Consider the following 26,764-nt stretch of genomic DNA (forward strand, 5'->3'; position numbering starts at 1 on the left):
TGAACTTGTACATTTGAATAGAAAGAGGGATTTTCAGGTTATAAGAGCAGCTGTGAACTGGTGCCAGCCTCCTTTATGACCTTGCTTCTCATTTGCTGCCGCAGATCAAAGCGTGGGAAGAGGCAGAGATGGACAAGCCGATGGAAATCGATGAGATACGAGTAGACCCTTCCCCTTTCCAGCTGGTTGAGAGAACATCATTGCACAAGGTTAGTGGGAAAGACAAAGATAAACAGGTGCCACAGAGGTCAGCAGATGTTTGATCCAGCTGCTCTGAGAGCACCTTGCCTCCTTACTGGAATTCAGATGGAAACAGGATGTGGATTAGCAACAATGTGGTGAAAATGTTGCTACAAAAATATGAACCAATGGCACAAATAGTTTCATCTAATGGTAGAGGCTGGGTTGGTAACCTGTTACTATGCAGAAGTCCCGCGGGCGGGCCGGCAGAATGATACGCTGCTTTTTTTCCCCAGGAGGCCGTATCAATTGTAGGAGTATACTAAATATTATGATATCAAATGAAACTAGATGATCTAAGGCAGAGGTGTCAAACTCTGGCCCGTGGGCCAAATTTGGCCCGCAGTATAATTATATTTGGCCTGCGAGGAAATACCAAATGACAACCAGAGCTGGCCCACCAGTATTATGCAGCGCAAATAATACTACAAATCCCAGAATGCTCTGCTCGTGTTTTGGCTTGAACACAGTAGATCAGTGTGTGGCAAACTGAGCAACAATTAAAGTTGTCTTTATGCACTTTTTCTTGCTAGTCCAAGGCTTGAATGGTTGCACATTCATTGAAGGATATTATTATTAGTCATTTGGTTTATTATTGTTATTTTATTCTTACATTTATTTTTAGCCTGTGGAAAAAGATTACCGTTAAATTTAAATTTAAAGAAGGCCGCATATAAAATAAAGGGACATACGATTTTTATTTAAATTTTATTTAAGAAATGAATGCCATTGATGTGTTTGTTTGTTTTAGTTGATATTCAATTTTGCATGTTTGCAATATTAAGTTATATCAAGCTTTGCTTGTTCCATTTCGTTTGAACTTGTTTAGGTCAATTTTTTCAATAAATATCAATGTTGGCCCACGACTTTGTCCAAGTTTAAAATTTTGGCCAACTGTGTATTTGAGTTTGACACCCCTGATCTAAGGAATCTAGAGCCCAAGAAGGATATGCCAATATATCATGTCGGGAAGTTGGTGAAAAATCGCTGCAGAGTTAGGTTATTTTCTACTGTATGTGACCTCTGACATGCTATCTGAATGAAAATAGTCTCTGTTGGTGTTAGTGTTTCTCACCAAACAGCATGAATGTCAAAGGGGTCTTGCTCATGAAACACATTGCCCAGTAGTACTGTAATTGGTCACATAATTAAATAAATGCATATATAAATTATTTTTTTATAATATCTCTTCTTTATAAATTAATTAAAGGCAAAATATGTCAAAATCCATTCTGAATTAAGTATTGTTGTGCTGCAAAATGTCCAGAACTAGAAATTAATTAATTAAATATATTTTTTAATGAAAATTTAAAAAAATGATGGAAACAATTGCCATTCCCTCAAATGTCGTGAATCAAATCACAATATCAGTCAAAAATAATTGCAATCATATATTTTTTCAATATTGTCCAATTCTCTACATGCCAACATGCTCCTCTCTCAGCAGCAGGTTTCCTGTTCTGTCTCCAGCAGCAAAAAGAAGCTGTCCAGCTTTTTGTGTTTAATGCATGTACCAGCTTGAGGCAATTCTTATTCATCCAACAACTTCATTTCCATCTCCATTTAATGCAACATTAGTTCGTTTAAAAAGGAAAATATCTCAAGTGAACATAAACGGAGGAAATATTGTCAGTTACTTCCATTTTCATTCAAATGTATTATTCATTACATTATAATTTGCATGAAATTACTTGAACAGATAGCCTGCAGCAGATTTCATTGTAAAGTGTAAATTTGCCGTAGACAACCAGTTTATGTTTTTTTGTCACATTATTATTATTATTGCACAAGCAAAAAACCATATAAATGGAGTTCAGCACCTGGAGCATTCGTCAGGTCTTTTGTTGATGCTCCCACACTCGCCTCCTTAAGTTGTTTACTTCAGTAACATCTCATTCAGCGCCCATGTGGATAACCTTGACTGAGGGGTAATGGCACATGAAAAACACTCAGTGAACACTCGGATTTATTCACACGCCGTCGTCCAACTAAATGGAGATCGACACAACATCATTTCATTTTTTGACTGAGAGCAGACTCTAATTTACAGTAGTCGGCGGGCGGAGGCGTTCTTACATAAACAGCCAAACATTCACACGTTGTGCCTTTTGGTTGGAGATGAACAAAGTTTTCTTTTGTTAACTCATTGTCAGGCAAACTTCCATTATTATTTTTTTTTCGTTTCTGCCAGAGAGGTAAACAAAAGAAGCACCCACGTGTTCAACTTCACAATCCATTTAGTCCGTTATAAGAACAAAGACAGAGAAGCTCCACTAGAACACATGGAGGAGAGTTAAAGTGTCTGACTCAATGACAACTCCACACTCGCTGCTCATGTTGGGGACATTGTTCAAGCTCAAGTTCTTTTGTTATTTTATTTCATATTCACTGTTTTTGTCAGAGTTATTTTACGATCAACATACTAGGGATGGGCGTTTGGAAGAAACCTGCCAACTCCATTATTTCTAACGATTTTTTTAACGATTGCCCATGGATTAATCGCTGCAGGCATAAAAGATATATACAGTACTATGCAAAAGCCTGTTTTGATAACAGACGCTTTTTTTTTTTTTTTGAAAGGACGAAAAAAGACTTCCTGTTGATCATCAATCAAACTCAAGTGAGAGTAAACTGTTATAGTCTAGACGGATTTCAGAATAAAGGCCTCCTATAAGAAGTGAGGAGCATTTATGGGTACAAGTCGGGAACCGGCCTACCTTACATATCTCAAGGGTGCTGAGTCCAAAAAAAATGGTTGCCAAGCGAACTTTTGAGTTTTTGACCTTCTAATTTGTATATGAAATGGCCAATTGCCCATCTTGCACAGTCACTGGACCATTCCCCCCTTGGTTTTTTTGTAAGTAGGCAATCAAGATGAGGAAATTAAGTTTCTGGATCTATAGTCTAGGGTCAGAGCAAGAATATAGTGGAGGCTCAGTGCCTTTTTTATGTATATATATGTATGCAAAATACCAACTGGAACATTTAAAAGTGATATTGATTGAATATTTATGTCAGCTTTAAAAAAAACACACAAATAATGCTTAATTTCACCTTAAAGTTGGTATTTTGCATATATATAAATATACATAAAAAAGACAATGAGCCTCCACTATATTCTTGCTCTGACTCTAGACTATAGATCTAGAAACTTAATTTCCTAGAAAACTTTTTTTCTTTGATTGCCTACTTACAAAAAAACTAGGGGAAAATGGTCCAACAACTGAGCAAGATTTGGCAATTTGGCTGCCATATTGATATGCAAATGAGAAGGTCAAAAACTCATAATTTCGCTTGGGAACCAATTTTTTTGGATTCAGCACCCTTGAAATAAGTAAATAGGCCGGTTCCTGACTTGTACCCATAAATGATCCTCACTTTCACTTTTTGGACAATTCCGTCTAGAATACTAAGATAAGATATGATATTAGTTTTTACAGTAATCTTCATATTTATATGTGCTTTGTGTTTAAATAAGTTTTGGATCAAATTAAACTCAGTAATAGCAAGGTTTGATACAGTAAGCTAGTTTTGCTCATATTAATCCTCTCGTATTTCTGTGTGTTTTATAATTGTTATTGCAACTTTCAGTTTGCAAGCTGTAGCTTTATCCAACTTAATTCTCAGCTCATTGGCTTTTTGAATTACGGCCACAGAACTGAACGCTCTGTGTGTTTAGATAAAATGAAAATGAAAAAATACACAGATATGAATATTTTGACCAATAGTCAGACAAAACAAGCAATTTTAACATGACAACTTTGGGATCCAAATAGTGATGATCTTTATCAAATATATTCCATTTTTGTGAAATGCTCACATCCCCACTACGATAAATCAGAGGATGATGCAGGATTTACAGATATCTGTTAGATTGTGAAGCTTGTCAACAACTTGTACCATTGGTGTTGTTTTTATGTCATTATTGTAATTGAATTCTCATGGTAATATCCTGAATATTCTGCTCATTCATGTGCAAAGGGGCCTTTGTAGTTGTAGGTGTGCTGATGCATACAGAGAGCTCATCCTAAGTGCCACCTTAGCCCGAATATGAATATAATACTTGGAGCATAGAGACACTCTCAAGGACTTTCTTCTCTCTGTGGTCCACCTGGAGCCTGAAGCCAGTTAGCTTTCATCTCTCTGTCTGTGTGACATGGTGTCTAGACGGAGCTGACGGAGAAGCACGGAGCCTGTACATTTCCTGGAGTCACAGACGGATGTAAAAAAGCCGACGTGGTGCGAGAGGGAGAAGTTTGTCGTAATTTGACGCGTGACCTTTTCCCTCTGTCTCTCCAGACCCATACCTTATTCTCCCTGCTGGGGCTGAGCCATGCTTACGTCACCAGTATTGGCAAACTGGTGGGAGTGGTGGCGCTGAAAGAGGTAAGAAACTTCATTTCCAGCTATGTTTTTATTTCATAACTCAAAGGTCACCTGGAAGCAAAAACCAGCAGCACATCTAATGACATTTTCTTTGATCTAAGTCCAAAAAAGCCCTCTTCCTGTTTTAATACACTCAGACTTTAGAAGTCCGTCTTTGTCTGTCTTGACTTTGGAGGGAAACAAGTCCAATTGGTTGTTTGGAGTCTCGTAAAGCTTTTTGAATTATGTATGAGTATTTTGTTAGCATAATCAATATCCTCTCTGTATGTTTCAGGCTTTCTGTGATTTACTTCATTCCTTCTGTCTTTACCCCTTGTTGTCTCCGTCTCCACCTCTCGTGTCACTCCTCCTAAACCTCCTTTTCTTTTTCTTTTCTCCCTCACCTCATATTTCCATTCTTCCATAACTAACCAATCTCTTTATCTCACTCCTTTTACTTACTTTCACCATCATCTTCCTCTCTTTTCATCCTCTTTCATTCCTTCCTGTTGTTGTTCTTTCTGTCTTCCTTTATCTTACACCTTTCCTTCTCTAAACCTCCACCATTTTATCTCCTCCTCCTCCTCCTCCTGCTCCTCCTCCTCCTCCAGCTCCAGAAGGCCATCGAGGGCTCCACCCGCTCCGGTGTCCGGCTCCGTCCTCCTCTCGCCAGCTTTCGCGACATCAGCAACCACAAATCAGTCCCTAAACCTTCATCTTCTTCTTCTTCTACCGCTGCCCCTTCCCCTCCGTCCTCCACCTCCTCCCCCCCGGCTCTCCCCGCCGCCCTGCCCCCCCTCTCCTCCCCCCCTCACCACCCTCTCCACTACCACGAGAATGAAACGGAGGTGTGGATCGAGGGCGTGACCATGGAGGTGGAGGAGAGCAGCAGCGGCGGCGCTAGCGGCGTTAGCGGCGTTAGCGGCAGCTCAGCCAGCGACAACAGCAACCTCACCCCCCCTCCCTCCACCACTCCTCCACCTGTCCCTTCCTCCTCCTCTCCTCCTCCTCCTCCTTCTCCTCCTCCCCCCTCCATCCCTCCAGCCTTACAGAGACTCTTTGAGGGGGATGAAGACAGTGATGATGAGCCAATGGTTTAGATTAGACAGGAGTGATGGTTATGTTTTTTATAATGGAAAACTTTTTTAATGGTGTGAGTTTTTTTCTTCTGTTCTTAATTTGTTGCTCCGGTCTTTGGACACCCATTTACCTCTTTTTTTTTTCGTCGGCACTTTGGTAGAGCAAAGATTTGAAAGCAAACGGTGTGTTTGCTTGAAGCTAGGCATATTTTCTATTTATTTGAGGACAGTTTATCCCAGCCTTACCCACTCTGTCTGCTCCTTTAATAGTCCCCAGCCCTCCCCGACGTCTCCCTCTTTACTTAATACACAAAGCTCTCTCTGTGGATGTTTTGATACCTGTCCTTCCTCGCTCTCTCCTCATTGTCTCTTTCTTGTTTATTTTCCCACGCACAGTCTCAAGGGTTCAACCAATATGTGTTCTATACCTGAGGCTAAAGTCGCCGCCAATATCTGCTCTTTTTGATTTTTATGCTTAAGAACGGGCTGTCATTCAGGATTATTTTCCTTTTCAGGGGATTATAGCATCTAAAGCAGCATTAAGACAATTATGATAACCAAAAATCACCACTGAAAAACAAATTGCTTCACTGTCGGTGGCTGTTTAAAACAAGAGTCATCTTAAATATAATGTACTGTTGAGATTTAGCTTCATCCCACTTTGAATTGTAATTGATTAGACACATCTGATTTTCAGCACAACATATTTTTATTTGGTAACACTTTATATCAGGGAACACATATCCAACATTAAATAGTTGCTTATTAGCATGCAAATAAGTGACATATTGGCTCTTAATTAGTCATTATTAAATAGTTATTAATGCCTTATTCTGCATGGCCTTATTATACAACCAGTAAGACATTAACTAAGAGTTTTCCCTCAATAACCTCAGAATTATTGCTTATTAGTAATAAGTAAGGAAGTTGTTGTATATGAGTTATGATCTTAATATGCTTTACTTTGTAATGTCAATCATTACTCTACAAAGTGGCTCACTGGTAGACTAACATTACAACCTACCAATCCTCATCCAATCATCCATTAGGAGCCACCAGTCACATCAAAGGTCTGGAGAAGGAGGCTATTTGCCGTTTCCATGGTTTCCTTCACCAATATGTAGAGATTATAAAGTCCATACAAAGTAAAGCATATTAAGATCATAAGTCAACAACTCCCTTACTTACTACTAATAAGCAATAATTCTGAGGTTATTGAGGGAAAACTCTTTAAGTTAATGTCTTACTGGTTGTATAATAAGACCATGCAGAATAAGGCATTAATAACTACTTAATAATGATTAATTAAGAGCCAATATGTTACTTATTTGCATGCTAATAAGCAACTAATTAATGATGAATATGTGTTCCCTGATATAAAGTGTTACCTTTTATTTTTATAAACAGAATATGCTGTGTTGAGTAATCCAAACCTGTTCTAACCAGAAGTGAACCCAGTGAATCTCTGCACAGCCGCTCTGTGTTACGTGGTCGTTTATGTGTCTTTAAAAAAAGGTTTTTATCGGATGAGAGCAGGAACTATTGATTTTTTTTTAACTGGCAGCAGACCATCTGGATAGCAGCAGACTAATGGAGCTGCTCAGTCGCTGTGGAAGATCGGCCAAAGCCCCAAAACCACCTCCAAATTGTGTGTTGACCTTGTGAATGCCGCCTCAGAGCTCATCTCATCACGGTTAAGTTGATAGATGGTGAAGCTAAAGGCGGCTGAGGACAGTCAGGTCCTGGAGATCAGGTTTTAGATTTTGCAAAAATCTCACATGGCTTTTTAAAAATTCTTTAGGATTATTATGATGATAATATGCACAAAGAATTTCAAACAACTGAAGCTTTTCACTCCAAAATGTGACAATAATCAAATGATGACTGACATTCATGACGGTGAATGACAGCTGACATTTTTCCACATAACATCTTTATGTTAAATGAAGATGAAGATGTATGTTGACAGAGAGATATTTGCTTGTTAATGCGTTAATTAGCTTGATAAATTACCTCATTAGAAAAAACATTAAATATAAACCTGTCATGATGATTATTAAAGCTGCTCATGCGAGACTTTCTTCTCTCAGCAGCTACAAAGGCTTCACTGTTTTTCTAGTTCTTGGAGAGAAACTTTCAACCTGTATCACTGCAGAACCAAGAGAACGTGTCGGTTCTCCCTCCATGCTGCAGCTCCCAGAAGTGAAAATGAGAAGTTTCCCTTTAAGGGCAACCATGGAAATGCAGTTGCTAAAAAGCTAAAAAGTGAGGTGACTTTTTCTTTCCTTTCAAATGGTTAAAAAACAACAATTAGAGACTAAGGCCCCGTTTACACGAGGACGCTCGCGGGTAAAAACGACAAAATATTTTATCGGAAGTGCCTTTCGTTTAGACGGTGACGGCGTTTTGGGGGCTTAAAGATGCAAAAATCTGAAACCACCTTCCAAAGTGGAAAAGTTAAATATGCTCCGCCGTAGCGTGTCCGTCTACACTGCCAAGACGCAAAACTCTGCTCAGATCTGCTGACGTCACGTATGTTTACGTCACATACATGCTCCAGTACAGGAAAATAAACTCCCTTCAATCCTAGCAGGCGTTTCTGAGACGTTGCCTTCATGAGAATGGGACGGACATGAAGTCACAGTGACCTTTGACCCAACAAAATCTAATCAGTTTATCTTTGAGTCCAACAGGGTCTTTGTGCCAAATGTGTAGAAATTCTCTCCAGGCGTTCCTAATATATTGCATCCACATGACAGAAATAAAACAAAGGGACTACCCAGAAACATAACGCCTGTGGCCCAGGCTGTCGCGGGTACTGAGACCTAAAAAAACGATATTTAATGTGAAGAGCTCTCAGTGAAAACCATGATAATTATATTCATGTATGAACATTTCTCCTTGTGGTGCACCCTTCCTTTCCTTTATCCCTCTCTCTTCTCTTACTGTCTTCTTATCTCATTATTATCTCCTGGATTCAGTTTCTCAGGTTTTGCCTTTTAAAGTCTTTAAACCTTCACATTTAACAAAAAGCTTTTTTTCTATATGTCTGTTTGAATTAAACTGTGTGTGTCCATTTCTTAAGAGGGCTCTGTACTGGTCTAAGTGCTACTGTTTTTGTTTTGTTCTCATCGGTTGTGGTTAATGTACTTATTTATTTACCTTTTAGTAGAATCAAATGTTATCGCAAAATGTATAAAACTGTGAAAGATGTAGCAGAATAAAGTTGTATTCAGTAGAAGGCTTGAGTTGTTCTCCCTCATGTGTTTGAACTTTATTTATCCAGGTGAGGCAGGCTGAAGGCAGACTGGGACAGAAACCTTTCCTCTTTACTCAGTCACCTGGAACAGCAACTGAACTCAGTCAAGGTAGGGGAGAAATAGAGATGTTTTCTTCAGAATACACAGGAGATAAGTGAAGGGTTTGTTTTTTTCAGTATGATAAAGACAAAATTTAATTTTCGAGATACTGTGGTGTAGGGCTGGGCGATATGGACCAAAAGTCATTTCCCGATATATTTAGGCTGAATATCGATATACGATATACACTACTGGTCAAAAGTTTTAGAACACACCAACTTTTCCAGAATTTAATTGAAAATTATGCAGTTTATTGTCTCAGTGTACTCTGAAATTAATGCACATTTGCAACATTTAAAATTCTTTATTGAGCATGATAGTGTTTTGAAAGTAAAAAAAAGATTCAAAATCACATTTTATGTTGGACTAAAGGACTAAAAAACACAAAATGACAAAAAAGACACAAAATGACAAAAAAAAGACACAAAATGACAAAAAAAAAGACACAAAATGACTTACAAAGACATGAAAAGCATTCAAAAATGGACAAAATAGCCCAAGACTCCATAGAGTTAAGTTGTTAACCCATTTCTTGTTCCCTGGCCTACTTGTATAATTCTGAAATTTTTTATTTTTCAGTTTTGGTTAACCTTACCTTTTTTTTATTTACCTCTGGCAGTTCACCATTAACCTTTGTACCCTTTCAAGCTGTTCATTTGACTTGAACTGCTTGAATTTCAATAAAAAACTGGAAAAATTGGGGTGTTCTAAAACTTTTGACCAGTAAAAATAGCCTATGAAATAAAATAGGCCAATCTTCTTAAATAACTATATTTATATGAGAAAAGAAAAACAAACATTACAAAAGAACTAAATATGACAAACCCTAGTAAGGGTTAGCATTTATATATAAAGAAAGAAGAAAAATTGAACTATATCGATATAGCCGATATGGTCTAATTCCATGTCACACATAAAAATATAAGACATGTCGCCCAGCCCTACTCTGGTGTCTGAAATATCCAAAACAATCCCTGAAGTTTGATAATTATATAAAGTTTAGTTATAAAAAACTACAAAGTGCAGTACATTCTCTGTTCTCGTCAGTATAACCACCGAATTAACATCAAAACAAACATTTCAAAAGCACATTTGATGGACTATCATATTAACTTTATTTTGACAGGATGACAGGGTTTTCATATCCACCTGTGGTTTCTTACTTTAATTGCTTTTTATTGCATGGGTGTTTTTTTGTTGTGAGAGTAGGTGTCACTTCTTGTGGGTATCTCATTTTGAAATTAATGTCATTTTTCACATTTAGTTATTGCTCTCCTGCAGACCGATCTGCAGTGAAGAATTAAAAATGATGGCCATCTCATTATGGAAGCAAACTTTTCTGTTATGTGTTTTGCACAGACTGTACAGAAGTATTCAAAGTAATTAAACAGCATAATAATAATGTATTTAATTTGTATAGTGCTTTTCAAGACACCCAGACAAACTTCGCAGTTATATGAGTCTGACAAAAATTCCATTATGTCTCAATTCCACTCAAAAAAAACCTTTGATTTTGTGGATTTTGTGGCATGAGCTTGATCTTTCCATGTAATCTGAGTGTGACATCTCTGAGCAACAAGAGGACCAACAGAGGACAGATAGTGATCGCAGCAGACGGGGGCGTTGAGGGTCTTAATCACCGGAGCGTAAAAGTGAATCGTTCCCTCCAGCAGCTGTAGGTGGGATCTTTTAGAAGAGATAATATTTAAAATTCTTAGTTATTAACAGACTGTTGTGTGCGTGTCAGCTTTGTGTGATTTCCTCTAACACGGGCAGATTTATGACAGATACTGTTATGTCTTCATACTGACAGCCACACACAACTCTTCACACATTCACATGAAGTCACTAAACCATGTTGCTTCCAAGGACGTCTTCTATTATGCAGCATTTCTTTATTTCTTGTATTTTTATGTTGTTTTTTTTTAATCAACAAAAACACACCACTAGCCACCATAACAGAATACACACTAAAAAGCCTCCAAAAGGGCTCAAAAGGATAACAGCACTCAGCAGACAAGGGCACTTCTCTGCCTCCAGACAATAATGAAGTCTACATGGCCCTGTTTAATGAATGAGGCTGTTCTGCTGATAAGAACAGTTTGAGTGTTATAGTGGAATTGATGACTACAAGAAAACTAACGCTCTGTGAAGAAAACCTCTGACCTTCACACTGCAGCTTGAAAAATATACAGCAGGCTTTTAAGTGCCCATTCTTTGCATTTTCTCTGTGTTTATTATACTGTTTGTGTAAACTGAATGTCAGGGCAGTTTGCTCTTTTTGTGTGTTTTTTATCTTTATGTTGCTCTTTTTTGACAACCATATTTGAATTCTAGATCATAAGAGCGCAGCCTTTTTCTTAAAGTGACAGCATTTTGGATGTTTGACTGTCAAAATTAAATCAAATGGATACACATCTCACTTGATTTGTTACCTCATTAAATATTCCCCTAAGGAGTTTATGTTCTCAGTCACTAGTTTCAAGTCTGTTTCAATACAGCATGAAGTTAATTTAGTAAATTATTGTCCCATTTGGAGTATAATCAGGACAGAGGCGCTACCATGGCACTATGTAGATTTCAATAACTAGTTAGTTTTGGGTGTTTTCATGTGTGAATTTAAGTTGGTAACAGTTAATTTTAATTTTTGCTGCCTGAAAACGTCTTGTTCATCGTTTGGTTGTAGAAAAAGACACCCTGAGGAGTTGACTTGATTTTTTCTGGTGAGTACATTTTGTTTTCAGCCTGTTTTTTGCTAGCTGAAAGCTTCCCCAATATCAAAGATGCACCTTGGTAACCTAGCTAGCTAGTCCGCATGTTAGCTGGTAACTTAGCATTTGCTACGGTACCTGGTGCCCCTCCCTAGCTCCAACCCTCTTGTCCAAACATGGTCATTTCCTGTAAAAAAAAAAAAAAAAAAAAATCCAAAACAGTGACAGCAAAGATTCCAAATTCAAGGCTTCAAAACAATTATCCACAAAGCAATGAGTGATGTCATAGTGGCTACGTCCACCTCTTTTGTACAGTCTGTGGATGAAATAAAGCCAGTTAGCCTTGGTACAAATCAATGAACAGAAAAATGTGGCAAAAAATTGGGTGAGTGGGTGCAAGCATACTCTCCTTATGTGCTTTCACATCTGTCGTTGTGACGGACCAATGATGGTTTTATGGTCAGGACTCAGTTTGGAGCTAAAGCTCTTAAGCTTATGTTAAAGCCACTGTTATGGTTTGGTTATGGACAATATGCTAGGTGAAAAATCTTAGAGAAGGTCATGACAAGGCTAGAAGTACAAACTCTGTGTGTGTGTGTGTGTGTGTGTGTGTGCACTTGCTCCACATTTTAACAAAACAGCACCAAGAAGAATCTGTTTCCCAGAATATATATATTTTACACACAAACAAAGCTACATTCATACATACATACATACATTCTTACATTCATACAAATACATATTGGTTTATTGGATTTTTTCTTTTATTATAAAAAGCAATTTGATATATTATTACTTTGTATACTGTGTTATACTGTAAGGGTTAGGTCACTGTTAAAAAGCATGCACTTTCTTTTGGTTGTGTCCAGATTATGTGTGTTTGCAAATAAGTCCAAGGTGTGAGCCACAGGTCCCTCTGAGTGTCATCTCAACTAGAGCTCAGACAAGCTGCCCGTCAAAGCAGAATACATTACTTATCTGTAACCAGGTGGAGTTCCTGGTCCTGCAGGATTTCTCAGATAACACGCCACACCTGAACCACCAGCTCGGAATTATTTGCAAAGACTGTTTGACCTTGTTGTGTCCGTGTTTGTTGTATTGCACTGATACTGATGTTTAACTCGGCCCTTCCTCTCTCTTCATGTCCTACCTTTTCTTCTTTTTTCTTATCACACCCGTCCGTCTGCCTACTGTTCGGCTTTAAGTCCTGGTTCTTTGGTCCGTTTGGTCCAAACTGGTTATGAATCCGTCTCATCCTCACACAGCTTGTTTCAGCAGTCACTGAATGTAAGTCTCTTATCTACTTTAAATGTTATGTGTTCATCGTCACATATTTAATATTCCACATTTCCCGCAGTAACTTAGGGGGCTTCTTGGCATTTAGTTTGTGTACATTACATCCCACGTATCATCTGAAAAAGTCTTCTTGCATTCCCTCTGACTCAAAGTGGATAAATAGGAGGGGGTTGGGGTAGGGATAGAATAGCTTGATTGATTATTGAAGTATTAATTTCCAGTTTTTTCTGGCCCTATGATTCAGTTGGCTTCAACAATAACAATGGAGCCCTCCTCCGCTCCTTCGTCCTACTCCTCTACTGACTGGACGATGCAGGGCGTGACTTCGAACGGTATCCTTCCCGCAGTAGATTCGGCGATCTGTGCTGGCAGTCCTGGGCTTGACCCTCTGGTTGAGGAGACCTCCTCCCTCTGTGGGGACGGGGTCAAAGAGCACGGCTCCGGCTCCAGGGTTAATGTGATGTCATCTACCTGTAACGGCAGGAGATGAAGCATTTAAAAGGCAGTTTGGGAAACTACAGTTGTATTGTGTCAGAGGCAAGACATGTCATCTTTTTTAATTGTGCTTCTACATCTTAATCTAATGTCATTGGTCTATTAGTTTTTAGGCGTGTTTTGACTGAGTACTTGTTGGAAAGTGTTTTGGCTCCGCCCACTAGTTACGGTAGTTCCCCTCGGCCTCTGTTTCCACACAGTTACTTTTGTAGCGGCTAACCAACGGAGCTCGAATGTGACAACAGACCGACACGGCAAGCAGTGTTGCCAACTTAAGGCACGTTTCCATTAGGTACTTTTCCCTCTAGTTAGCCGCTATGGGTGTGGCCTGGGAGAGAGGATCCACCCAAGATCCACCCAACTTCACCGGTTAGCAGCTCAAAAAGTACCTGCCTCTGGTAGGTACTTTCTGAGCCGCTACTGAGCGCAATTTCGCGCATGCGTGATTTGCAGACTGGTGCAACTGGACGCTGAGGGGTTAACATCTCCAGCTCTGCTGACTGCAGCAGCTGGGAGAGACTGCTGCAGGAGGACTGGGCCGCTTGTGAGTGCTTTGGGACGATGGCTGCAATTCATTAAGAAGAGTAACGAGTCTCCAAAAGTCTCCAATAACACCAGAAAAAGTCGCTAGATTTGTCGCTAGTCCCCTTTTTTGAAAAAGAGTCTCTAGAGGGGTCTGAATAGTCGCTAAATATAACAACAAAGTAGCGTTCCAACTGAAGTAAAATGACCTTTGTCAGCTCCTCCTCTCCGTCTTCACGCTGCTCAGCGAGGCTTTCAGACTCGGGCTCTGGCTCCTCTCCCACTGTCTCCACCACTCCTGTCACCATGTCAGCCATCTGCCCATTCATCGGCCCAACAATCTCCACCTGCAACCAGTTAAGTTCTCTGATTTAGTACCTTGTCTTTTTCTGTTGCACCTAAGTTCATTCAACAGGTCACTGACATCAACCCTTTAACTTTAATTACAGGTTAACAGTCAAAGAAAGAGAGAGACAGAAGGCAGAAAGGAAGATGGAGAAGCAGAATATGAACTCTTATGTCCCCGCTTGATTTCCCGATGCAGGACATCAGAGGGACAAGACAAATACTGAGGTAGGTATAACAAACACAGATGCTGAATCCAAATGCCTAGAGTTGTCAACTTGCGGACTTTCAAGCATGCTACTCTGAAGACCAGGCGGGTTTAAGGAGGTCCTCTGTCGAAATTCATCAGGTCCGCTCAAGGCTGTCATGCAGACTTTTGGCAGTGCTCCATGCAGACATTCAGCCTGTCTCCTACCTTGCCGACTTCCCTGGCAGTTTCTCCCATCATTCACTGCACTACAGCTGTGTGCTAAATATGCCTGCTGATATAAAAACAAATTAGCCAAGATGAGTGTCCAACAGGATGGAAAATGACCAAAAAGGCTATTTCCGTGCAGCATATTAACATCCACTTGATATTTAGAAGATAAGTGCACTAGTTTTACCTGAAGACACAATAAAAACGCCTGAAAAATAACATCAAAGATCGACTTTGGCTTCCTACATAATAAGAGAATAAAATGCATAATAAGACATGCTGTCATTGTTGATGATTATTGTCTCGTGCGTTGCAACAATGACTAATGGAGACCCCTGTCTTGTTTGCATATGACTGTGTATACAGTCACACGCCCCTGTGCCCTTGCAAACGCTGTCGGAATAAATTAAACCACCATCGAGTCCGCAAAGTGTGTAATCCGACTATTTGGATTCAGCAGGGGAGTGCCTACGTGGTGTGCCTCGACCTGCGCAGCTCCCCACAGGTCAGCTAGCCGAGGGTGGGTGGGAGGGCCGAGACTGTGGATGGTGCTGTTGGGAGTGGCTTGGAGGGAATGGGAGGCACTATGTAGCCTTTGCTCCATAGACTGTAGTCAGAGATAGGAAAGCAAGAAAAGAGAATTAATGCGAATTTACTGTAAAATAAGTTTGTTATATTTCCAGAGGGGGTTGTTAATCAAAACCAGTGACTCAACAGTTACTTTGCCAAATCTCTTGTTTTAAAAACTTTTGTTCTTCTTTAAAATAAAAATAACACCACCCACTAGAGATTTAAAAACACACCAAAGCCCCGCAGCTCCTGACATTTTCAGCTTCTTCATAACAGACAACAACGCTACAGTGAGCTCCTGCACCACAGCACATCTCAACAGGGAAGGGTGAAAAGCTTCGTTGTGCCAGAACAAATCACAAAGCAGTTATATTCTTCCAACATCTAGCACTCTTGTGTAGAAGGATACTTTTGCCAGTTGTTTTGCTTCCTTTGAGTCAGTAATAATGGCCTACATCTGCTCATAATACCACTTTAAATGATGAGTCAGCAACCGTGCTGGGGGGAACAGTGGGGGAAACGTCTCAGGCTCTTATGTTCCGAAAATTGACTGACTGATTGAAAAGCTTTATTATAAATGTAATGTAATATATTCAATAGTCTCCTTCGGAGGGGGAACCGTATAATACACACAGTAAAGCTAACAAGCTCATTTCTATTGTGGTCTCGGATCAGTACACCTTTTCTAAGACACAGTCCCTGACCTTTTCAAGTTATTATTTCATAACCCTCAGTCACTTAATGAGCTCTGAGATGTATCAACGCCGGAGCAGCCAGCGAAGCCGGAAAAGTCTTTGGGTGTCACAGTTCATCATGACTCACTACATTTGCAGAAAAGCTTCCAGCAGCCTGAGAGCTGGAAGTCAGCGGCTGATTTACACCAATAAAGCCACACAGCCTGCACACACAACCAGTTTACAGGAAGGGAAGCCTGTCGCTTTAACATGGAAGCATTTCAGATTTAATCGAATCATTTCAACCAGTTTGATCACTCAAGAAGCAAGTAAATGCCTTGTGTTTATGTAGCATGTTGGTGTTATTGTCGACAGAAACATGAGTGCCAAAAAATTAACTTCATATGCTTTTATATAACACGTAATTTAAGTTCTTTAATACATTTTGGAGAAAACCTGACCTGCTCGTCTTACAAGTCAGTGTTAACGTTTTCAATAAACCAAGAAAGCATAACCATGGATTAGTTTAAATATATTGTATTTAAACTAGAATTGAATATGATTTCTGTATCCCCTTGATTTGCTCCAAAATGTAATTTGTTCTCTCTTGGCCCATGCAACACCTTTTGACCAAGTTTTATGAAAATCAGATGAGTAGTTTTGACAACTGAACCAAAAACATAACCACTTTTGCATAAATAAACAAATTTGACAATTTGCTAACATCATGTTGTGGCATGACAAGGCTTTTCAACCTTCCTGGCTCTGTAGCATGTTGCCCATTATTTAAAAAAAGTTGAAAAAGCAAAGCAGTGCTTTCAGCTAAATGCTAACATGATGTTTACCATGTTCACCATCTTAGTTTAGCATGTTAGCATGCGTACTTTCGCAGATTATCTCCACTAGAAGTACAGCTAAGACTGATGGGAACGCCATTAGATTTAAACGTATTTGGTCATAAACCAAAGTATTGGACAAATGAAATGGTGGTGGTGGTGGTGGCACTCAATGAAAAGTCTTTAACAACTCGTTCTGTTAAGCATTCAGTGTTGCACATTTCATTCATTCATTCATTGCTGCATTTAGCTGAAAAATCTGGATAAATGTGGTAATGAAAAGTCAGTTTCATCACTTCATCTGTGAACCATGCATATCTATGGGAACAATTCTTTGCCAAGATGTTCACATATTTCACTGGATAAATCAAACCATTAATATGTTAAAATACAGTCATGGAAAAAATTATTAGACCACCCTTGTTTTCTTCACTTTATTGTTCATTTTTAATGCCTGGTAAAACTAGAGGTGCATTTGTTTGGAAAAATATAATGATAACAACAAAAAAAAGCTCAAAAGAGTTTAATCTAAGAGCTGATATCTAAACATTTTCCATGGTTTTCTTGATAATGATTTTGGTTATTATCAAGAAAACCATGGAAACAGGCTAGATGTCAGCTCATAAATTAAACTCTTATGAGCTATTTTTGTTGTTGTCATTATATTTGTCCAAACAAATGCACCTTTAGTTTTACCAGGCATTGAAATAAACAAGAAATTGAAGAATTGGTCTAATAATTTTTTCCATGAGTGTATGTCATGGCAGTTACGTGAAGACAGTAAACGTGATGTTTATTTCACAATGTATTAGCTTGTAGCTGAGAGTTGGTACTGTAATACAATGCAGTAGAAGGACTATTAGCCTATAAGTTCAATCAATGATTTTAGTCTTACTGTGCATGCAATGCTAGTACTCTAGAACTAGTGACTATATAGATTCCCAGCAGCTGGGACCATTGTTAGTAGCACACTGCATAAATGACCAGTTTTATCACTACTGACCTGTTGTTGTTGGTACTGCAGGAACTGATGCTGCTGGTACTGGTGGAGCTGTTGCAGCTGTTGGAGTTGGCTCTGCTGCTGCAGGGCCAGATGAGCGTGATGCTGCTGAAGGTAACCACCTACCGTCCCCTCGTAGCCCTCACCAGGTGTTCCTGCTGCTCCGCTGCCGCCACCTGGAACAACCACAAAACACTTAGAGCTCAGAGACACAGTCTAGTGCAGGGATTCCCAACATGTGGTGCGCGTACCCCTGGGGGTGCACCAGCTGCAGCTGCTGCTAGGGGGCGCGAAATGAAAAATGTAATGGCGGTCTGATAATTACACAATTAAATTTTTTTCCCCCCACACAATAAAGACGTGTAAATAAACATGTCCTTTGTAAAATGTCAAAACAAAAACTGTAATATTAATTAATAAATAAATGCAGGCTATTCAGAATGCACTTCATCTTAAAATGAAGCGTAGAAGAAGTTATGATGACGTTTGTTTGTGTTAGCTCCATTCATTTAAACTTTAAATGACAATTTAATTTTATGACAATTTTTGTTCAACGTGGCTCAAAATACTATAACATTTTCCCAACTTATCTGCTGTCTGCCTCTGATCCTGAGCCTGTCATCATCCTCTTTGCTCTTAAAAGTGGAAGCTTGCACATAACTTTGTTGCATTATATTGAAACTCTGTTACAGTGCTGCAGATGAATTCAAATGCGAGAGCGCATTGTTGTGATCGTGATTATTTTATTATATGTGTGTTCTGGTCATTTGAGCATGATTAAACATGCTGCCTTTAATATGGCTATAAAAAAGCTTATTGCATTTTGTTTTTTTTGAAGGTGTGGGGGATTGGGGCTGCGTCAACCCGGTTGGGACATAGAAGGAGGTGCGCGGCTAAATAAGTTTGGGAACTACTGGTCTAGTGTTTACAGGCAGTGTAAGAGAGAAGATTGAATGGTCACCAGCAGCCATGATGTAGGAGCCTGCAGCAGGTGAGGCCACGCCCGAAGGCTGGCTGGTGATTGGGTCCCAGGCGTCGGAGGACGACAGGCAGTACAGGCCCTGAGAGACGTAGGTGTGAGGCCAGACGTCTGCTGACGAGTGGTGGAGCACCTGGTCTGCACGGGGAAACAGACAAACGAGAGCGGTTAAAGAGGAAAACAATAAGGAAAAAAGAGATGATGGTTCAAAATATAGGTGGTGATTTATTTTAGTAATGAGTGGGGGGAGAGCAAGACCAACAACAATACACACAACCACAGATCCCACTAACAAGAATTATATGAATTCCTCTGCCCACATTTAGATTTAAAGGTTTTTTATTGAAGGATTAAAATGCTCATGTTTTTAGATAATACATTACATTACATAAAAAAGACCTCAGCCTTGATTTTATTTAAAAAAAGAAAATATTGGGATGCACTAATCCGACTTTTTCAGTCTCAAAAATTATACTGATACCTGATCTTTGGGTTTTGGACAATACAAAGTACTGATCCGATACCAGTGTTTAATTAATAAGTCTTTAAATAAATCTATATACATCAATGTGGAAGTGACTTGGATCAATTTTGAATGTGTAAGGTAATATGAGGCCTGACTTACTTGCTTTCCTAACTTAGTAAAACAGAATGTAACAATAATAATAATAATAAAGATAATAATTGAATAGATCATCCTCAGTGTCACCAATTCCCTCATCCAGCTATTTGAGTCAGCATCAGGCCGATATCCCATCTAGAATCACTATCTGTGCATCACTAAAAATACATTGTAATGTTTTCCTCAGTATTACAAAACATCCTTTAATAGAGCTAAAAAGAAACATGTTTTGACAGGTCTGAGACAAAAACACGAGATGCTGTAAAGAAGAGGCCACAGGCCTGAGCTGTTGATTCAGTAATTACCAGCCGAGTTCAGATGCTCTTATGAATTCATACGCAGGGATAAACCTGCTCTCATCCAAAAGCAACAAACTGTAAAAACTTTAATAGGAGTATGATTAGCTGATCTGCAGCAGCATTGTTATTACAGAGCGGAGCCATCAAACAGACTGCGGAGGAGAAACATCCCCTCAGTCCTAATGCTGATATTAAGTCGTGTTTTAATCGTCACTCTGTGTGGGTGTGTGTGTGTGTTTGTACTGTACATGTGTGTCTGTGTTGCATGCTAGATAAAGCAGAGAGCAGGGCCCATATGGTGTTGTTAATGAGAGCAGGGCTAAGTCCTTGTGCTAACCTACAGGGTCCCTCAGGGTTTGGACAGCGCTCTGCTTTGCTTAACACCAGCAAGAACAAAAAAAGAAACAGTTTGCAGTGTTATTATTCCGTCTAAAGTGAAAGCAGCACACAAGTCCAGGTTTCAAAAGAATTTTTAGCCAGAAAAGCAGAGACAGAGCTACAGAATGATTTGTTTGTGGATCTTTATGAAGTTGTATAGTAGCTGTTCCTGTGAGGTCGAGTGGGGTCTCCTGATTTTGCCTCAGCCGATTGCTCTCTTCCCTTCCTTTCTCTCTGTTTTTATCTTCCTATCCGCAACTAAACCGAACAGACATCTTACCACCTGAGGCTCCGACCCCAAATCAGGATATGAGTTTGTTTCCCCAAACTGTTTTTGTTTTATCCAGCCAAGTGTAAAGTGAAATCCTCATAACTTCACATTTCGTGCAGCTCATTTCCTCATTTGAATACAACTCGTCTTTTAGATTTATTTGGGGGTGAATTCTCTTACCCAGGCACTCGTGACACTCCATCAGTGTGCGTCCTGATGTTTCAGAAATGACAGGCTGTCATCTGGATTCGTCATTTGGAAGTTTTTGAGTAAGTGCCCGGTAGCAGTGAAAGGCAGAAATGTGCAGCTGTGTGCCTGCCCTCCAAAAGTCCTTTACAGCTGGTCGGCAGAATTACTGACTTGGCTGTTTTTAGTTTCCAACTGGGCTCTAATTTTCCTAAACTGCATCTACGCAGAAAAACACAACATAATAGTTTACTGTGTGGTCCAAAGACATTTGACTGTGAGAAGAGTTTAGAGCTATTACTCTGCACCACAGAGAGATACAGAATCTGTGTTAGTGTTTGTAAATGACTCATCATCCTGCCTTACATTTAACCTCTAACCTTTACCATCGTTACAGTGTGAGATCCTTCAGTGGTTCCACATGAGAAAGCCCTGCCTTAAAGCATGTCGTTAGGCATATCAGGTGTTTTTTTTAGCTGGTTGGCACGCAATATGTGTAGCCTAAATGATATGCTAAACATAGCTCAGGCATTTAGTTTACAAAGTTTTTTCCCCTCAATAGCTGCTCCCTTGCAGGCTATTGCTGGTGCATGCTCCTCAGCACAGGACATGCATCTGAGAACTCCATCTGTTCTGACTGGGCTTGGACAAGGTCTACCAAATCGACATATTACAATCTCCACAGTGAATGATGCTTCACTAGTAGAGAATGCAGTAGAATAGCTATTTGGCATCAATAATCTGCGAGTTGTGCCTTTTTACTGATGTTTTATGTATTGTTTTCCATGTGTTCAAGTCTGGAAAGTGTTTTTCAAAATTTGAAGTAGATATTCTACTTACTTTTTCACAAGACCAAAGCGTCATGTTTTATGTGAAAATAAACATTTGGGCAACATTGTCCATAATACTATGTAATTGATGTGGTGCTTTTTTAAATTGTGTTTATTAATAGGTCTTAAATTTCATTCCAGGTGGCATTAAAAAAGTCTTAAAATGTCTTAGATTTAACTTGCCTAAAGCTGTAGGAACCTTGAAATCACATGGACACAAAACCCACTATGGGGCTATATCAACCATTAAGAATCCTCATAACCTAATCATTTTTTCATGAGGAATGTGTGCATTACATAGATGGTAAAAATAAGTGAGTTCTTCTCTCTTAAGATCTTTAACGTTTCAGTTGGTTTAAATTAGATCCATTGATCTGACAGCTTGAGTGTGCACCTTCAGTTGCACTCATGAAATCAGTCCGTGCACTATTAAATCAGAATTAAAGTCATAAATAAAGTCAGAATTGTTACTTTTTAACAACTTAAATGCCACCACAAACACAAGCCCAGGTGGAGGTGTGGATTGGGGGCGCTGGGCCCAGTGGTCCACGACTGTCAGAAACCTGATTGTCCATCAGCCAAAACCCTAATTCTGACCTGTGCTCTGCAACTTTCTCCAACACCAAGTCAGGCAGTTTACAGAGGCAATGCAAAGAGTGCATAGAGGAAGAAGCATCATCCGTGTACATCATTGTGTCTGGGAGGGCCTTAACTCTTGTAATCATGCCCCGGAGCCATTTTACAGCAAGCTTTAAAGTGCAGTACCTCTGCTGGTGATGCTCTCCTGGTTGACCTCACTGAGGTGAGCGACGCTGCCCTGGTTGGAGCCGGCTCCCATACTCTCCCCGTCCATCGAGTTCCAGCCAAACAGAGTCGCCTCAGAGATCGCAAACTGCTGCATGATGCCTAAAGAGAGAAAGTAATAAATAACGATAAGGAGATCTTTAAACGCACTGAAACACAATTACAAATACAGAGCGTAAAACAAATCCCAGTCCCAGCTTTGCTAACACATACAGAAGTTAATTAGGAGGGATGGGGCAACGGAGAAGAATAAAAAGTGTTTATTCCAAGCAGGAAATCTGTAAATGCTGCAGACAAATAAAATGTGTATAAATAACAATTCACAGATGATTAATTTAACCTTGCTAGGCGTAACAGATGGGCCAGAACCAATTAAATTTTCCAAACCTCAGTGAAGACAAATGGTGCACCAGTGAGTAGCAAAAATGAATATTCAAGAAAAAGATACCAGGGCGCGTCTTCTTTTTTAATGTTCTGCTGCCAAAATAGGTGCTTTTCTAATAGGGTAAAGAGTGGCCGCTGAGAAAGTCTCAGGCCACGCCCCCTCAAATGAACGCTCACTCGGCGTGTCTCCATTACAAAAAAAGGCCCCAGAGGCATTTACGGGACTCCAGAGTTGACGTATGGTTCTCAAATATCGCGTTATCGCTTAGTGACAGTTTCGACAGCATGCACAACACCTGCGGCCGCCGTCGCTAACTGCACAACGTCCGCCGTTTATTGTAAACAAACAGGCATGCTTACTGTACATAAAGTGTCCGCCGCTGATCATAAACAAACCAGCATGGCTAACTGTGCACAGAGCGTCCGGTGCTTGTTGTAAAAAAAACAAAGATCGCTAAGTGAACACTTACAGCTGTAGCACATACACACTGTACTGCTACAGAGCTAACTGTTAGCCTGTTAGCACTGTGCTACTGTGCACATCATTCTATGACGCCGGACTGCACTATGAAAGGGCAGAATATCACTTTGCTTTTGTGGGACCACACGACTACGTCACATCCCGCTTAGCGTTCTATCCAATCAGAAACCAGGCTTTTTTCAGGGGAGAAAAATGTCCCTGCTCTTTGACCAAAAAACGTCCGGTCAGATTAGACCCGCCTAATTCTGGGTATTGGATTATAGTGGACACGCACCTGAAGTTAACAAATATTGTGTCCAACTTCTGTCATTATTATTTGAGCGATCTGAAGTCTCAAAGGTGCAACAAGTCTAAAGCACAGCTTCCCTCAGCATGACGGGGATTTGTTTTCTACTGGTTTTACTTTGAAGAAAACCATTCTGACACTGTAGCACAGGGGTGTCAAACTCAAATACATAATGGGCCAAAATTTAAAACTTGAATAAAATCGCGGGCCAACATTGAACAAATAAACCTTTTAATATATACCAAACATGTTTTGCTTTAACATTAAATATGGAACCAGCAACGCTTATAAACATACAATATATAACTAAATAGTGCAGACATGCAAAATCAAATTTCAAATAAAAAACACATCAATGGCATTAATTAAATATTAAATATTATATTAAATAAAATCGTATGCCTCTTTTTTATTTGCATCCTTCTGATTTAAATATCAAAATAAAGTTTTTCAACAGGTTAATACATTTAAAAATAAAATAACAATAATAAATCTAGTATAAGCGGTAAATGTGCCGTATAATACCAGCGGGTCAGCTTTTATTGTACAATAATAATATAATAATTTGGTATAGCCTCGCGGGCCAAATAAAATTACACTGCGGGCCAAATTTGGCCCGCGGGCCAGAGTTTGACACCCCTGCTGTAGCATAAAACGTCACCTGCAGCGAAGCGAGCCTCTTTCTCGCCGTCACTGAGGTCGCTGTAAGCATCGTTCTCCAGCCTCCTCTCCTTTTCCCTCTGCAGGTTGGTGTGTCCCGCGCCCCCCATCGGCCCCGCAGATGGTACGCCCCAGCTCTGCCACTCGATCATGTGGGCGACGCGACCCTGGGCCATAGCGGTGGGCTTGGTCACTTTGTCCTTCATGGAGCGAGACACACCTAAAAACAGGTACGGGAGCAGGAGGGGCACATTCACACACACACACACACACACACACACACACACAAACACTGTCAGAACCACTTCTGGCCTGTGTGGCTGATGACGCCTCCAGCCGAGGCTCGGGGGGGAAAGAAGAATGATAATGAGAAAAGTGTGTTATGTTGTAGGGAAACTGTTTAATACATGGGACTATAATAAATAATGCCAATGGGGAAATGAATGTAGTGGTGTGGATGTATTCAGGGAGTGACGGGGATGAGAACATGAAAATGACCTTGCAGCTACTTTGCATGAATAGTTTTTTTTTTTAAATAAATGTAATGGCCTGTAAAGATTGCTTTTAAATCTTGATCCGAGATAAATCCATCGAACACAATTTGTCTTTTTCTAGCAACGATCTCACAACCTCTATCTAACTTAATGAGCCCTCCTGCTGGAGTAGTAGGGGTTAAATACCTCAAAAACGTAATAGTGGTGTAAATATTCTTTAACCGCTGCTGCTTTCAAACTTAAATCAGTGAAAGGAGCCTTCAGGGCGTCTACCGGCCACATCCACTCACCAAAACCTTTTCAATTTGTCACTTTTTACTTGCATGCTAATCATCGAAATGAGTCTGACATTCACCGCTGACCGTCGATTCATATCAATCACATCATTATGTGCCGTTTTAAATGATAATGATGCATGTGACTGATCTGCATGAGCAGAGAAAGATGTAGAGCAGTCAGACAAATGTCACGTAGAGGAAAACTCGATTAGCAATTAGTGGATCTCTGCACTGCAAAAAAGGCTGTCTAAAAATAAGATAAAAACACTAAATCTGAGGGAAATTATCTTGCTGCATGGACAGATAATTTCACTTGACAATATTTCTTCAAATTAAGATTGTTAAATATAGAAAAAAGCATGTTGAAATAAACTAACTCAAGATAAACAAGATAAATTATCTAATACTTCTAAATCTAAAGGTTTTTTTTTATCTTGATAAGAAACAAATAATCATCAGGTCACTCTGCTCGGGCCACTTCATTGCTGCTTGCAGCTTTAATTTATCTTGTTTTAAGAGTTTTTTTATTATTAGTTTAAGCGTACAACATGCTTATTTCTAGATTTCACAATCTTAATTTAAGAAATCTTGTCAAGTGAAATTATCTGTCCATGCAGCAAGATCATTTCCCTCAGATTTAGTGTTTTTATCTTGTTTTTAGACAGCCTTTTTTGCAGTGTGCCTCTTAAACCTACAATATTTCTCTTATAAAATCAAATCATTTTATCCGTTTCTTGTTACTCTGACCAAAGCTTAGTGGATTTTCTGCCGACCACTAAAACAAAGACTTCTTTTTATCTCCAGCACATCAACCTCTCTGTAATTAAATTAAAGTGTGAAATGTTCAGATAACTTTATGCCTGAAGATCTCACAAGTAATTCTCGAATAATCCAATAAATGAACCGATGAATCCGCTGCAGGTCAGAGGTCAGACGATACGAGCTACCCGTAGTGACAAATTGGACAGGGTGGCTTGTGTGCTCGTTAGAGTTTGCTGAATAGAAGAGAAAGGGACAAGGATGACGCCTGAAACGCTGACAAACCCATATTAATAATTAAAGCCATTACTCATCTCCTGGTAAACAGAATAAATGAGATTCATTAGACTTTGCGTAATTAAAAACGTGTTACAGAGACGGAGAGAGGCAGAGGAAAGTAATCCTTGGGTGTAAACACAACGTTAAGAAGGGTCCACTGGCAAATCTCTGCCCAATTAAGATGCAAATACTGGATTCAAACGAGGGACATATACTCTGAGTCAAACGCTCGCAGAGAGGCTGATCGATAAAAAATTAAATTAAAATCAAACAGGCATGAATAACACAGACGGAGCGTCGGAAATTGCTCCCCCGGTCCAGGGGGCAAGTTACAGGCCGAGCTATAAATAGAAACAGTTTTTCCCCTCAGACAAAGAGAGCCGATCTCATTTGAAAATCAAACACTCCCTGCAGAGTCTAATTGGGGTTGGAAATAGGAATGGAAACAATGGGGATGAGGCATGAGGGAGGGTGTTGGGGTTTTGGATATTCAGAGGCTCAAAATAAAATAATGCTACACACTGATAAATTATACCAACAGATTTAATCAAAGTGCACCAGACACAACAAAAAAATGTTTACACAGACACTCTGAGGAGCGACACTACAAAGCACAGAGCACCACAGTTTGAAGCACAGAGATAGCACACAAGAGGCCCGAGCCACTGGAAGTCACGACACTGCACACAAGAGTCACGGCGGCACAGAAACCGGGCCACACCACCACCACCACCACCACCAGCACTAACACCACGTTACAGGTACACTACATGTCCCAACACGCCTGTGGAGATGCTTCAGTAAGTCTTTAAAGTAAGTAATCGCACTTACTTTAGTTTCTTTGAAATCAAAGATCTGATTGGG

At 39.8% G+C, this 26,764-nt stretch overlaps 2 protein-coding genes and 1 long non-coding RNA gene across 5 annotated transcripts in view; 2 read left to right on the plus strand and 1 right to left on the minus strand.

The window, feature by feature from the left end:
• The window catches only part of LOC131984347 (chloride channel protein 1-like), a 70,113-nt gene extending 63,705 nt beyond the window's left edge, over positions 1-6,408 (plus strand). Inside the window, exons 25-27 of the mRNA XM_059349214.1 lie at positions 105-209; positions 4,540-4,626; positions 5,217-6,408. Coding sequence (XP_059205197.1) covers positions 105-209; positions 4,540-4,626; positions 5,217-5,705 — 681 coding nt within the window. The 3' untranslated portion in view covers positions 5,706-6,408. The remainder of the gene's footprint in view (positions 1-104; positions 210-4,539; positions 4,627-5,216) is intronic.
• A 5,999-nt stretch (positions 6,409-12,407) lies between these two features.
• fam131ba (family with sequence similarity 131 member Ba) overlaps positions 12,408-26,764 on the minus strand; it is a 92,428-nt gene continuing 78,071 nt past the window's right edge. For all 3 annotated transcript variants that reach the window (XM_059350418.1, XM_059350417.1, XM_059350419.1), the window contains 7 exons: positions 24,092-24,310; positions 22,241-22,381; positions 18,872-19,027; positions 17,914-18,086; positions 15,303-15,437; positions 14,277-14,414; positions 12,408-13,521 (listed from right to left, as the gene is read on the minus strand). In XM_059350418.1, coding sequence (XP_059206401.1) covers positions 13,339-13,521; positions 14,277-14,414; positions 15,303-15,437; positions 17,914-18,086; positions 18,872-19,027; positions 22,241-22,381; positions 24,092-24,310 — 1,145 coding nt within the window. In that variant the 3' untranslated portion in view covers positions 12,408-13,338. The remainder of the gene's footprint in view (positions 13,522-14,276; positions 14,415-15,302; positions 15,438-17,913; positions 18,087-18,871; positions 19,028-22,240; positions 22,382-24,091; positions 24,311-26,764) is intronic.
• On the plus strand, positions 14,565-24,315 carry LOC131985355 (uncharacterized). Its single transcript, XR_009395625.1, has 3 exons — positions 14,565-14,640; positions 17,935-18,024; positions 24,177-24,315. It is a non-coding gene; the product is annotated as an uncharacterized LOC131985355 (long non-coding RNA).

Source organism: Centropristis striata, chromosome 14, assembly GCF_030273125.1.
Source record: "Centropristis striata isolate RG_2023a ecotype Rhode Island chromosome 14, C.striata_1.0, whole genome shotgun sequence".
NCBI classification, from domain to species: Eukaryota; Metazoa; Chordata; class Actinopteri; order Perciformes; family Serranidae; genus Centropristis; species Centropristis striata.